The sequence below is a fragment of the Protopterus annectens genome, chromosome 7.part0 (genome assembly GCF_019279795.1).
Source record: "Protopterus annectens isolate FY-2018-M chromosome 7.part0, PAN1.0, whole genome shotgun sequence".
Taxonomy (NCBI): Eukaryota; Metazoa; Chordata; order Ceratodontiformes; family Protopteridae; genus Protopterus; species Protopterus annectens.
This window is the reverse complement of record NC_056739.1, coordinates 177,047,258-177,062,814: the sequence shown is the minus strand read 5'-3', so window position 1 is coordinate 177,062,814 and position 15,557 is coordinate 177,047,258. Positions and strand designations below refer to the sequence as shown.

Below are 15,557 nucleotides of genomic sequence, written 5' to 3'. Positions count from 1 at the left end.
CTAGCCTGGAGGTGTGGATATCCTTAATGAATATGGACACACCTCTGCCTTTAGTGTTTTGGTTCAGGTTAAGTGGTTGAAAGGTGTGGTATGAATTATAGCCTGGTAATGCAGGGGTGCTCTCTGGATCCTTGAACCAAGTCTCTGTCACTGCACAGATGTCGATGTTCTCCAATTTAAGGAGTGCCTCGAGTGAGTGCATTTTGAGGTTTAGATGTCTAGCATTGAGTAGCATTACCCTTAGATTTTGATTGCTTGTACCTGTTACGGTGGAGACTTTGTCATTTGAGCCTTGCCTAAAAAAGGCACTATAGGGGTGGCAGGAGCCTTAGCCAGTATCCGGAATCCCAAGGGCGACACGTGCAGGCCATCTCTGTCAAAGCATCATGGTTTGTTGATCATGTCATCCCAGGCAGACAGATACTGGATCCCTTTAGAATGGCACCAGAAGCTTAGCCAATTGTTGAAGTCAATAATTTTGTCCTTGTATTGTGGTATCATTCTGGCATCTTTTAAAGGGGGGGGGGTCTGGAGATGGAATGGTATTCTTTTTAAGTAGGGGAAATTTGGTCAGGGCACAAGGGAATTCCCACTTACCATTTTCAGTAAGCAGCCATGGATCTTTTACATTCAGCAGTGCTGCCCTGACCTCAGACAGGTGGGACCTGCATTGAATACATTATCTGAAGTGCAGCATATGCTTATTAGACGTGAAGCTCCCTCTGATCTACAATGAAGTGTCACAAATGGAAAAATGGATGTAATTACCTGGGGTGAGACTAGAACACACAGCATTATGATCAGACAGCACCAAAGTCGGGTATGCTGCCTGCTGAGCCACTCACCCTGCGGTATATTTATATTATATGTGCATGTAAATTATTAGTACAATAAGACAGGTATGGTTTTATGTTCAAAAATGTCTTTTCAGTGAAGCACAGATAGTCATGTCTCTTCAGTAGAAAGTATGATTACCAACATTTTTTTTCTACATCACAGCAAGCCCACCAGACTCGTCTGTGTGGCGGGCTTTGTTTTCTGCTCCACCTGAACGACTATAATTAACTCTGAATTTTGCCAAACTGCATAGCAAAAAAAAAAAAAAAAAAAAAAGCTGTTGGAGATTGTCTTTTTGACTGGATGGATATGACCCTCAACGTTTCACCAAAAAGCAATTCATGACTAGAAACTGAAATTCTCTAAGTTATAGAGTTCAATGTCAGATAATCAAAAGAAAGGAAACCATTTAACATAATCTTATTTATTTATTTTATTTACGGGGTCATTTCTTAACCTGTAAATAAAGAGGATTAAGGAACCCTTTTCAGTCACATCTAGTGCAGAAGGTAAGATGTACAAAAGTAAACCACAGAAAATACTCGAGTATGAAATCAGCTGAACTAGTGCCCAGAAATTTGGACAAATAATAAAGTGAAAAGATGCCTTGATATATATACTTTGGAAAAGGCTATTATGCCATAGACTGTACAAGCATATAAAAAGATTACAGTATACAGCACAGTGCTGCAGAAACAGTACTTATGATACAATGCTGTAGAGGGGTACAAAAGATAAGAATTTACAACACAAAGGATATGTTTTTATTACTTATTTTGTTCTTTTATTAATTTGATGACTAGCTGTGGTGGATTGGTCCAAGGACTCTTTTTCAGCTACAACCCAAGCATAAAGTGCATTCAAGTGATGATAATATGCAGTTACATAGAGTCATTAGGAATACGATGGAGTCATTATTAAATTACAGCTGATACACTGTGAAAGCAACATCACAATCAATGTAAGACAAGCCTTCTCTACTACTTTTCTACTCTAAGCAGTACAATTTACAAAGCCCATTTGATACCTAGTTATATGTGTTAGTTGATAAACAGTTATCACTTACCAAATTAGAGAGAAAACTAACTTTGATGTACAGTAAACTCTCAGTTAACTGGAACTCAAGCAACTGACAAAACAATATCGAAGAAATACAGTACAATTTTCATGTGTCACACTTCCTGTTTTCCCCCCACAGAAGCATACCTTACATTTTTAGATTTTTAAAAAGGAAGATAGGAATAAATTCCCTCTTTCCCCAAACTGAGAACAAGTCAAACCAAACAAATAGTATAGGGTACAATATTAGTCAGGCCTGTTATTTAATAGTAACTCTCAAGCAACCTGAAACTACAGTTATCCGCCATCTACCAATCCTCGTGTGTGCCGGTTAACTGAGAGTTTACTGTAGTACACCTTTTCATTTGACAAATGATACACAGTAACCAGACTAAAGATAAAATCCTTTGGATCTAATTTTGTATATATGCATTTAAAAAAGTGTTCAGTTTTGGCTGAGCCTGGTATTATAACAGTAATGCCTGGGGCACACTGGGTTCTGGGGAGGATGGGTATTTATGGTGCACATACTGCTAGGACTGCTAACATTATTGGGGGTGTATGACTTGGCAGTGTGTGAATTGGAGACAAGGTTCTAGGGGAACCAGAAAAAAAAAGCATGCAGGAAGGGTAGGGTCTGCTTAAGAAAATCTCCATGGAACAGAAAACATACACAATTGCTTGTTTCTGATTTGTACTTAAGCAAAGTAAATTAAAAAAAAACTGCTGGAGAGAAAATTAAGTAGCTGTAAGGGTTAGTAGGTGACATATGGACATGGTGAAATGATTTTGGGGCACAGAGGGGGTGACAGGTTGAAATTACCAACAATAATTTTCCTGATTTTTTCATTATGTATCACTTGATGTTAATTAGGAGCACGTAATACTTACAGTATGTCACAATAAGACAGGTAGAGGCAAAAGAAAAATATAAATAAAGATCCAGCATCTTTGTAAGATCTTATAAAATTCATGTAATGCTAGCAGCTGAATGCTTGGTATCAGACAGTTTCCTTTAATATTTGATGACAGTGGTTTAAATTTGATGCAGGTATCTGTACTGCATCTAGCACTGTAGTGCTCTGCTGGTTGCATTTTATTAGATGTTTTGTTTTCACTGCACATTTCTAGTTACGTGAATGTATTTGATTTTATATATGCTATTCAGTTTCATTATCTCTCTGCACACATGTATTTAATTATATTTAAATGATGAATGAGCCAACTTAAAAGAACTAAATCCCATTACAGATTGTTTGAGCCTCATATTATGCTACTAATATGCAGTGAAAACTTTCAACACCCATTGGGACTACTACCAGAGCAAGTGGATGGAAATTCAGCTTGATATCTCACCTTAAAGATGGTACTTCAGGAGTGCACCATCTATCTGTCAGTAATAGTATGGCAATCCAAGTGCCTGTTGAGATAGAACCCACAGCCTTCTAACATCAAAAGCAAGAGGGCTAAATACTGAGCAATTGGTGCAAATGGTTTATATAATTTTATAAATTATTTCCCTTCTTTTTTATTTTGTTTTTTTATTTGTATAATGTAGTCACACATATTAATTCATGATTTACCATAGCTGAATATGCCTTTTGATGTGACACCTCTTCCTGATTAAATATTTAAATAATTTAGACTGCTTTTACAAAACAGCTTTCTGAGTTATGCTCAACAATATTTTTAAAGACGAAAAATGTCTAGACTTGTTAGGCCATTGTTTTTTGGCCTTAAGTGTATCCTTCAATGGCAGTTGAAAGTACATGTGATTTATCTAAAACGGGGTAGATATAGGACATTGCTGTCTATTTTTGACAGAAATCATGACCCTGTGTCATAAATGGAAGCAACTTCTAAAGCAGAAAATGGGGAAGGTGCCATTATGAAAATCTGTTTTCATCAGAATACAAGGAAGGTGCAGTGGATTGGTAAGTATAATGTCACATAATACAAATCTGGAAGATGTTTTGTTCAAAGTTTGATCAGCTGGTTTACAAATTACAGTGTAAACCATTATGCATGCACCAGTATGGCTACACATATATATAGCAAAGGATTGAAACATAAAATGTAATTAAGGTCTTCTGCACTCAATACTTTTGTGGCTGTCATTCAGTGCATACCTATTTTCAGGGTAAATGGGCAACAACAGACACTGTACCCAGATCACAAGACCCCACCATATGTTATTACTAGTGCTGCATTACTTTGACACACACAACATGCACTGCAGGGAAACTGGATTTAGGAGCCATGACCATTCCCAGGGATGATAAAAAGGCCTAAAGACAGTCAAGTTAAACACATTTGAGTATAATATTAAAACAGGAGACTGCATCTCTTGTAAGTCACACAGACATGGTCAGGTGGAAGAGGAGATCTAAACTTGTATGCTATCTTCAAAAAAAAAATTATGCAGGACTCTTAACAAATCTCCAGTAGTTTAAATTTTTGACCTAAAGTATATAAAATCAAATATCCCCAGTATTTAATTAAATTTTCTCCATGTAGCCAACTTGCTTTCACAGAGGCTGGGTATTGGACTTGGTCACAAACATCATGGTTTCCAAAATAAATCTGGACTGATGGAAGGCTTGAGGTGATGGATTTCATTCCACAGATGTGGAGAAGCAAACCCAAAGCCATACTTTAATCACAACAAGGATGCGTTCCAGGGGACTTCTGGGAGCAGTTCTTGGATGTCTCTGAAGGAATCTGGGGTCTGATATCTTTGCTGGCTCATTCATTGCCTGGTCCTTGTTTGGTAGTAGCTGCAGGGCTGGTGTAGTTGGGGTATTCTGATAGTTTTTCCACATCTGATTTGAGTAGTAAACCACACTCTAGGTCTAGAGCAATAAGGTTAGAGAAATAAGCAGACATTCAATGACTGAGGTCAGTTACAGAGGCCGTGAAGCTCAAACTATACTCTAGGTGAGTCTAGAGCAGTAAGGTTAGAAAGAAAAGCAGACATATAGTGATTCAGTGACTGAGGTTAAAGTCACAGAGGCCTCAAAGCACAAACCACACTGTAGGTCTGGAGCAGTAAGGCTGGAGAAACAGACACACAGAGATTCGGTGACTGACACATGTTACAGTGGTTGAGATGCACAAAAATATAGTTCCAATTTGTCAGTACTTGTTTATTTGTGTTTTTAATAAATAACTCCATGGCAGTTTGTTGCTGAAGAGATTGCTTTGATATTTTAAACTCCAAACAAGAGCGCTGAAGTAAAGGTTGAGGTAATAAACAGGATAGACACAAACTTGTGGATTAAAAGGTTTGCTTCAGTGAAAAATGTTTTTAAGCACAAGTACAAAAATGAAAACTTTATTGTAAAACATAGTTCCTTTTACAGCAAGTAAACTTATTTTCAGTCATTAACTGTGAGACTATGTCTGCTACACACCTTATAATTAATTATTATTGATCCTATGGATTCCAGGCCTGTAATTATAGCTTAAAACACAGCATTAAGACCATGCTTTCCTCCAAGAGGAAATAGTTACTGAGCAATTCCACTTTAACTAGAATATGTTGTTAATAAATAAAACAGAAAGATGGCTGCAAATTATTAAAACTCTGAGTTTGTATTCCATCTATTTCTGGATGGGGTTCCTGTAGAAAGCATAATTAATAGATGTTTCCAGCAGAAATTCTCTCTCTCTCTTAAAGCAGAGTTGCCTCAAAAGAAAACAGGAATAATAATAATAGCACACTGTGACTTACTAAAATAGAAACCACGATCTCCACAAACGAACTGAAGCGTGTCCACCAGTTCTGAGCCACAGAGAGTCTCTGCCTCTACAAATCTGAGCGTAAGTGTGATGAAACAGAGAAATGGATACAAAAACCCAATGCTGTTTCCAGACTGCACCTAAATACCAGCAAAGAAAAACAAAGATGGGGAAACAAAGACAAATATTAGAATTAAGCCTTTCACTTTGTGCCCATTTTTTCACAATGTATGTTTCTAATTAACAGCAAACTGAAGTTACAACTTAAATTTAAGCATGAGTCATAGATCTTTGGACAGCACTTGATGGTATTGGCTGAGTCAAGTGCTCTGAATACTTAAAACATTTTAAAATTATTGCTGTCACCCTGCCATTCTTTTTGGTGTGTCTGAGTTTCTTGCACTCATGGCATAGAACTATATTGTTCTGTATATGAATGCTGGAAGTTACAGTGAAAGTAAATGAATTCACACTGCATCTCACAGCTGGTCTGCTTTTCAGAGGCTTACCTTATTTTTTTTTTAAGTTGAAGTTACTTCACTGGCCTTTTTTTCTTTCTGTTTATTTTGTAAAAATGAGCTACAAGTCATGTACTGCAGGGAAGTGTGATTAAAGCAAGCAAATATTTTGGAACTGACAGTCTGATAGCCACAAATATGTAGACTTTTGCCCTGGCAGACACAGACGGGATTGTATAAATTCAGACTGCCCCCTTCTGATTAAATATTCATGATGGTGCAGTGAGAAAGGTGTAAGCTAAAACAAACTAGCAAAATTTGTAGAATTTCAGCAATAAGTTAAAATGAAGAGGCAGAGATTTAAATGAATTCATAATGTCAAAAAAAAAATGAATGGCTGGATGCAGTTAGCACTTGTCAATTCTTTTTGAGAACAGCCTCATCTCTTTTTTTTTTTTGTCTTTCTTTAGCAGTATGCAAACTGATGGAATTTATTTTCGGATTGACTACATGCTTATTTTTCAAAGTGGTTGAAGGATCATGTGGGAACCTCATGCAAAGTTTATAATCCTTCTGCAACACGCCTGCATGACACTCCCAAATAGACAAACATAGGCAGATAACTAGGTAGGCACACACACACACTCACATGTGTACACACACACCCAACACACAATCATACATACATACATACAAACTCAAGTAAACATGTGCTGTGTAGATTCTTGTAGACAATAAGACATAAATATCAGATCCTAGGCACACATCTAGAGATGAATAAATCATGCCTGCTGTCCTTTTTCTTACTTTTGTTTTCGTCATTCTTGATGTTTTTACATGTGATTTATACTTCCATAAGCTATACATTTGTTGAAATTCTCCTGCATCACTTTCCTTTGGCAATCTCTAAAGTATTCTAGCACAAAACATATTTTAAATCTTCTCGGGTACATTTCATTAATTGTTTAATTCTATTAATTAGAAATATGGTTTAGTTGTATTCTAAATTCTGATTTGTTACGTGTTAAAAAGAATCTCACTGTAAAACAGGATCACCCCTGAAAAAGGTCCATGCCCAGCCTCCAACCCTGCTAACAAATGTAATAAATAACTAAATATGCTTTATGAAGAAGCGGTATTATAATTTGCAGTAATTTAAACAGGAATGATATTGTCCTTTAAAACACTAAAGTTTAGAGGCAAGGTATACCACAGAGAATTTTTTAATATTGTGAAAACAGGTCTCTTATTTATTGAAAATCCTCTGTCTCTTTCTCTTTCTCACCACCTGCTGGTTGTCTGTGAAATAGTGATACCCTTTTGGGCCTCCCTTGAAAATGTATTTTACCCAGTCAGTCTTTTCCCGGTCAACAAAAACAAATCCGTCAATCAATAAATAAATAATCGCTACCAAGATATATATATATATATATATATATATATATATATATATATATATATACACACACATATACATATATATATATATATATATATATATATATATAAAAACATAAAAATGTTTCTGTATGTATTACCCTTTGTCTGCTCCAAACAGTCATAGATAAATGGGTGCCATTAAAAATAGGCATCCAAATAAGAATTGCCAGCAGATGTCAGTGTGATTAATTTCCTCATGACCGTAGTAAATAAAAGTGTAAATATTTATTGATGAGTAACTATAATTCTAATGCTTATCTTATGTTGCACCACTGTATGCATCTACCACATCAGTGTCCACAGTAACTTTGCTGAACAATATATCATGCTGGTCAACTGTAATGCCAGAAAGTTTAACTGAACAAACTAGATGAATGGGCAGCCAGATAACACCACGGTAAAGTTACTGCAGCCCCACACATGACGAATTCTAATACTATAGCTGGGAAACCTATGATAGATTGACCTGACTCTTACATCAATGTACTTTGTACACAGTGTATTTGAATGTAGCTGGTTCTTTTCAATGTGTTTTATCAGAGAAAAAAGCATAATTTAACACTTTTCCTAGAGAACAATAAACCCATAATGTGAATGAAATATGTGCAATTTAAAAGAAATTAATGTTTTGTGTAGCACTGATAGGTGGTATTTGTTCAGCCTGTAGAGGATTTCACGTTTAGGAACTCTTTATGTGTGCAAACAAACTGTTCTGGTATCACAAGCATATCTCTTAACTGTCCAGAATTTTGCAGGATCTGTATATTTTTGACTCATAGTTTTGGTCTGTTCTTTATAAAATTTGTGGGCAAATCATTGAGGAGTGAAGTTACTAAATAATGATATTAATTTGAGTTTCAGACTTCATATCCTTTAGAAAATGCATGTTAGCACAACCCCTGTTATTGCAGCAACATCCTAAGTTTGTAAGAGCAATGTGTAATTTATGTCCCTGATTTTGGGCCTGTGTTCCTGTCCTCCCCATTATTGTTTGGAGTTTCCAAATTGCTTGATATAGAGGTTGAGAAGTATGACCCTAAGACAACACTACTGTAAAGCTTTCTATGGATTATCACTAGCTGTTGCTTATTACTGGGCTAATCTTCTTCTCCCATCCTAACTAACTCCCTCTCTCGCTCTCTCCCTCCCTCTTTCGTACTATTCCTACGTTACTGTAATCTCTCCTCCACTCTACCCCTGCCGCCCTAATACTACCCCCTCTCTCCTGCTAATCTCCCTTACCCCCTCTTTCTATCTGCATCCTACCTAATTTAACATCTTATCCCTACCCCACCTAACAAATATACATAGCGGATATCCTAAGCCTATGTATGCTTAAGTTACAGTCTAACATGTAAATACTCAGTGTTTATCTTATATTATGTAAAAATGTTTAGTCACATACATCATCACAATGTATCTATTATTTGTATTTCTATTTCACTATTATTGTACTTGTAAGCTATTTGACTGTCATTACACTTTTAAGATTATACCTTACTGCCTTTCACTGCTAATAATGTTTGTACATTAGAGTTTATAACTGGAGCATTTCTCCCTTGGCCTTCGCTGAAAATGGGTTCTTTCTGACCAAGATGGACCATTCCGGTAAACAAATGTCAAATAAATAAATTAATTAATTAATATTTTTGCTTCTTGAATGCCTGTTGCTGTCTGAATTCTGCCCAGCTATATGTACCAGATTGTTTGCTCACCACAAAAATATATTAGTCCTTACCTTTCATAATGGTGCCAGTGAGCCTCCCAACCTTCTTGTATAACCATCAAATGCAAGGACAAAATTCCCATGATGCCTATGCAGCACCTATAGGCATTTTGGTGGGTGTGTATAATATCTCATTCCATTGTGTTTTATCCTTCCTACTGCCTCTTCTTCTTCTAGTCTTTGTTATTATGATGTGCAGGGACATTACCCACATCCATTAATGATGCTTCCCTTTCACTTAGCATAACTACTGCCAAGACATTTGGTTACTGCTGTGTGAAAAGTGCATCATTAGAGACCCCTCCCATTCCAGCTTAGGAGGAGAGATCCCGAAGTATTTGCTCATCAAATTCCCCAGCTGATACCAGAATCCAGTGTTAGGTATCAAACTTGTAACTTTGATAAGATAAGTAATTCACTAGTTACAATTTAGCACTTTGGTAACCAATAGTGATACACGTATGCATATATATGTATGTGTGGGTATGCATGTATCTGTCTATCTATCTATATATATCTATATCTATATATATATATATATATATATATATATATATATATATACACACACACACACACACACACACACACACACACACACACACATACACACACACACAGAATTTTGAAAGCGATATTTGTATTCTGACATAGTAATGGGTATTATGAGGCATAAGCACATCTCAGTATCAGATTAACTATAACATAGTAATATTAGTTAACATTCATTAGCAGATGTAAGAAGAAATGCATTTACAGTCTACTATAAGATTTGTATCTTTTAAGCAGTATGAGATAATAGGAAAATAAGTAGATTTTTATGTTATATTTCTGAATTATGCAAACATCAGCAAAGATAGTGTTAACATTCGGTCATTGATCTGTCTGCAATGTCATTACAGTAAGTTTATTACAGAGAAGAAGCAGCTTAAATGAGAACATGCACGTATCTTGGGAAACTCCTATTACTATCCCTGCATTTATCTAATGCATCTGTGATTCGAATAAAATCCATCTGATACAGTTATGGAAAGAGATGAAACAAATCTTTGCTGACCAAGTAATTTGCCAACTTTGAGATATCTTAAAAAGAAATCCTAAAAAGACCTCAAAAATGTAGCTGTGAATAAACAAAGGAAGTGGTATCCCACAAAGCCCACAGCTCATAGCAGAATTATAAAGCTCTCTTTTCTACTGGAGACAACCTTAATTTAAAAAGAAAAAAAGACAAAGGCTTTTTAGCCAGCCTCTCAAAATACTTTGTATAAACAGAATGAAGGGAGATACCTTTAGCACACATTGTCTGGCAGCAGACGTTGCAGACGTTGGACGGTTCTTCTGTAGCTCTGTCTGGCACATCCTAGAAAAACCTGCCTCTTCTCACTGTACAAATAGGCTTCTGGCAAAGAAACTATGAAGCTGAGAAAAAATAATCCTCCTCCATTCTTATAACATAAGGGGAAGGACCTTGTTTAAAACACACGCCCAATGGGACTATCAGGAAGCAGATTTTTTTTCTTTCCTTGAGAAATACATAAATAAACAAATGAACTAATCTGTATTGTAAAACCAATCAAAAGTTGAACATACTAGCATCAAACCTGTGTAATATTTATGATCTATGAGGGACAGACAAATCTTAACCTATGCTATAATCATTCTGTGCAATCATTTGTTTTACTTTAAAATGGCATTTTAAAGAATATGAAATATATTATGTCTCAATTAATATTGTTATACTTATTTTTTGTGGTAGCAGGGCATTTCAAAAGTCAGAATATGATCATCACTGACATTCAGTGAGACATCCTTAATTTTGGAAAATAGTGCAACTCATTTTATAGCTTGCCACAACTCATTTGTCTGACATTTTATTAGTCTGATGCAGGAAGGGTCATGAAATGGTTTTCAGAACCTTTAACAAGCTCTAACATTCACTAACAATGCACTAAAGTTAGTTGTATTATGTCAGAATTGCCTTTCGTAATATAATTCTTACTTATGTCCCACAGTGGTGGTGCTGCGGTAGCGTTGTCACCTCACAGTTAGACGTTGCCAGTTCAATTGTCAGTTAGAACATCTTCTGTGTGGCAACATGCGTGAATGGGCGTTCCTTCGTTGAAGGTTGTGCGTTAGGCCCGGCAAGCCAGCACATAAAACTCTACTGCCAATCATTAGTGGACCGGAGTTCTGCTGTGGCGACCCCTAACCGGGAAAAGCCAAAAGACACAAAAAAAAATATATAATAATTCTTGCTTATAAAAAGCATTGTCAAATTATGTACAAGTTAAATCAAAACTACATACCACTGACAATCTATAAACAGAATGTGATTGCCATGAAAAAATACTAGTGTACCCATTTAGTAACTAAACTGTCACATGTTTGTTTGTGGGCAGGTTGTGGGGAAGTGAATGTTGAGACTTCTAGTGGTTGAGAAAATTACATCCTCAAATGACCAAAAGTAGTCTGGTTTTCATCCCATTCACGGCACTTGTGTGATTAAATAATGAGCGAGGAAAGTGAAAAAGAGTGGTGTGTGCACCTTGCTTACCTCCCACTAAATATTTGACGCAACACCTTCAGAGACACTGTCTTAAATTGTCATCCCTATTTACTAATGACTTCCCATTGCAGTAAAGTATTCTTTTATACTAATGGGTTTTAATTCTTCTAGTCATCGTAATAATTACAACATTATTTTTATACACACAAAATGATCGCCAGTGTATTTTAACTCCTACTCAGCTTAATAATAATTACAGAATTGTTTTACACCTTTATATCACAAATCAATTCCCTGAATAAAATCTCTAAGAAAAATGTTATATTTTATTCATCTACACATTGTTTTTTTTCCAGTAACTGCCCATACTTAATAACTATCACAGTGTAATATTTGCACTGTTACCCTAACAAATCTGAGGTGGTACCACATGAGTACTGCCTTTTTGTTTTACTAAAACCCCAACATTTTTCACATTATACACTGATGACATTTTTAGCTTTACTTGGAGCCACATGGGTGAATGCAACTGTTCATAGTCATTGTTTCTGACCACCTCCAAACATTTGAGATTCAGAAAAAGTATTGAGTGAATTTCTTCAAAACTACATAAATGAACATAGAAAAATCACATCCATCTTTAGTACTGTATATTAAAAAAAAACACACTAAAAAAAGTTCCAGTTCATGTTTTTAATCTCTTCTGTGATGCCTACATTTGAGAGTCCCTTTTTCCTCTGGTAAGGATATTTTACCTAAGTTTCTGGGCTTTGAAATTATTCTTACTTTCCAAAAACATTTGAATTAACCAAATGCAAAAATATATAATTTTATGCCTTTTTTATATCTGTCTGTAGCTATCTGCTTAGTGCTTTAGCCTTTGTAAAAACATGAGTCCTTGAGATTTGATAGATGCTGGACAATTAAAATTCAGTTTGAATTAATTTTATGTAAACTAGGAGAGGTCTGCTTAATGGGCTATATTTTGTATTGTGTGCCAGTGTGCAGTATTGCAACATTTTGCATTTTAAGACGGATAGCTACTGTTCTGTTCAGTGTTTCATAAGCCAAAATATCTCTGGTAGAATAACAGAGCATTAGTTCCTGGGCACAACTTTCCATCTAACATATTCCCAGAACTGTAATGTATAAAAGACAAAAGGACACCTGATGATTTTCAGTATGGAAATCAGTTTAACTATAAACATAGTCTAATGGTTAGATTTACAAACTGCGGGGGACTAGTATGTGTATCTCTTCTAAACTCATTCCCTACTATCTCCGCATACATACTGCATAACACAAAATAAAAGAACTGTAATAAAATTCCTGCTTCATATGAAAAAAGGCATTTTTGTACACTGAGGTCTCACCTCAGCAGCAGAATATAATTATAACTAAATAAAGGACTCTTCCATGTAACCACATATACATAAAAGTGCTAGCCTATGAATATATTCTATTTTTTCTCAGACTCTTGAGATGACTTTTTAAATTAAATGAAGATCTCAGAAGCCCTAGTTCTTTACATTTCTTTATAGGATTTTGTTAATTTCCTCTGTTTTCTGATATGCATTGCAAAGCTGATGAGTTTTGCTTTTGAATGCTAATATTTTGATGTTGTTTCTGTATTGTTCCTGAGAAGACAATTCTAATAACAGCAGCTTTTCATTTATTCCAGGAGGTCTTTTTAGGATTTCTTTTTAAGATATCTCAAAGCTGATAAAAGACTTGGTCAACAAACCTTTGTTTCATCTCTTTCCATAATTGTATCAGATAGATTTTTTATTTAAGAAACTAGGATGCATTAGAAATAACTGCAGAGATAATTTTTCTTACACCACTCAACATATTCGCAATTCTGGTAATTTCCTTCCAATATCCATTCTATTGTTTGGGCAGAATGTTAATAACATCTTCACAGATATAGTCTCTCTCTCTCTCTCATGACTCCTGGAACAAAACATTTCTACAACTGTAGAATCTGAATATACTTAATTCGACAGATGCAGTTGTTAAAGGTGATATATATATTTTTTTACTCAGGTATGCTGCCCTTCAGATTGCTGATCTTTGGTATCCATCACTTTATTTTGCAGCATTCCCTTCCACCAGTGTGTTTTGCAGCCTTCCCTTTATACTCGACATATGACATCATTAGTGACAATGCATCAAGCTTTTCCTAGCATTAGCGCCCATATTTGCCACACAGCTGGATAAATGGTTCCACAGAAGTTGCAAAAAAACTTTTGCACTATGAACTCTTTAGATCTAGAAATATGAAAGGTCTATTGCTTTATATAAGGGTTGCTCAACCATTGACATATGCATAGTGGTTTCTCAGCATTCCTTTCATAGTCCCACCCCAGTCAAGTCCCACTAATATGTAAACTACTGTACTGTACAGCCCCTAAATCCTTCACACATCTGGTAATGTAATATATTTCACTTATGTTCCTTCCTGAACAGCTACGTCTTCCCTATAAAAAGGAAATCAAGACTCCATTCCAATTTCAGTGTATTTTTTAAGTATTTCTTCAGGATGTAAACTTTGATGGCTAATTTGCATGCATTTGAATAATATGCCAGATAGTCAACATTTCATCACTACTTTCCTCTAAACAATAGTTTGCAAATTTATTAATGTCACTCTTTCTAAAATTTCTTATTATTCTTTCCCGGAAATCTGGTTTAAAAAAATCTTATTTGTTTTAACATTCATTATTATTTTTCTTTAAAGTGAGTTCCATTACCCCACCTAATTAATGTTTCATTAGTTTACAACAAATGCAAACATAATAATTTAAAACAGTCAGTGATATTTTCTTCTATTACCCCAAGATAATTATGATTAGGTAATATAAAAATAATTAAAAAGTATACTCTGATGTGGCTGAATACATTTCCAAGTTCTTTACATGTAGTTAAAAACTGGAATAGGAAATGGAAATATTTTAAAAAGTATGCAGCAGCAAATTCAATTCATTGTGTTTAGAAATGGACATACTTTGCACTGTTTGTTAGCCATTTGTAAATTAAAAATGAAAAGCCATTTTGCTAGCTCTGGTGAAAAGTCAGACAGTGCTTTGAAGTAACTTTCAGAACTATTTATGTGTTCAGGACTATGATTTCTAAAGTTGTAAGAAGTTGTATTGCTTAATGAGATTAAAAAAAAAGTCCTGAAGTTAGTGATTCATTGATGTGGTTCAAAGAAAGCATCTACCCTCTCACTGGTGATTCACTTCTGCTAAATTCATATTCTCTGATGATTTTGGTGATATACCAAACAGTTTTTGGCGCAGTTCATGAAAATCATATTTCAAAGCAGATGAATGTCTTTGTATGTTTAACCACAGTAGCCCATTTTTTTCATTTTGTTTAGGTTAACTAATAAATACTAGCTGCACTCAAACATTATCAGAAGAGATACTATATTACAGTTGTTTTGTGATGTTTTAAAGAAAGTGTAGAAGAACAGGTGATCATAAAAGTGAGCTGTCCTATATGCAGTGACAAATGTTGGTAAATATACTGTGCAACAAACTCTCCAACATCAGTACATTCAACCATGCTAAAACATTAATTTTAGCTGTGTAACTTGTTGTATAATTGACTAGTTCTCATTAAATTTATGTTACAGTTTTCCTTCCTACTATCACAACAATTACTAATTTTATTTGGCTGCTCTGCTTGTATATTGTCATTGGAAGATCACATCATTTTTTTCGGTTGCTTTATTTTGAAATGTGACTGATTTCGATGTGTAGCACCTCCTTTGAATTTTCTGACT

The 15,557-nt window shown here is 35.2% G+C and overlaps 1 protein-coding gene across 1 annotated transcript in view; it reads right to left on the bottom strand.

Moving 5' to 3' along the window:
* The window catches only part of LOC122806333 (insulin-like growth factor I), a 43,776-nt gene extending 33,113 nt beyond the window's left edge, over window positions 1–10,663 (bottom strand). Inside the window, exons 1-2 of the mRNA XM_044076657.1 lie at window positions 10,549–10,663; window positions 5,630–5,777 (exon numbers count right to left, since the gene is read on the bottom strand). Coding sequence (XP_043932592.1) covers window positions 5,630–5,777; window positions 10,549–10,620 — 220 coding nt within the window. The 5' untranslated portion in view covers window positions 10,621–10,663. The remainder of the gene's footprint in view (window positions 1–5,629; window positions 5,778–10,548) is intronic.
* Between the last annotated feature and the right edge of the window lie 4,894 nt (window positions 10,664–15,557).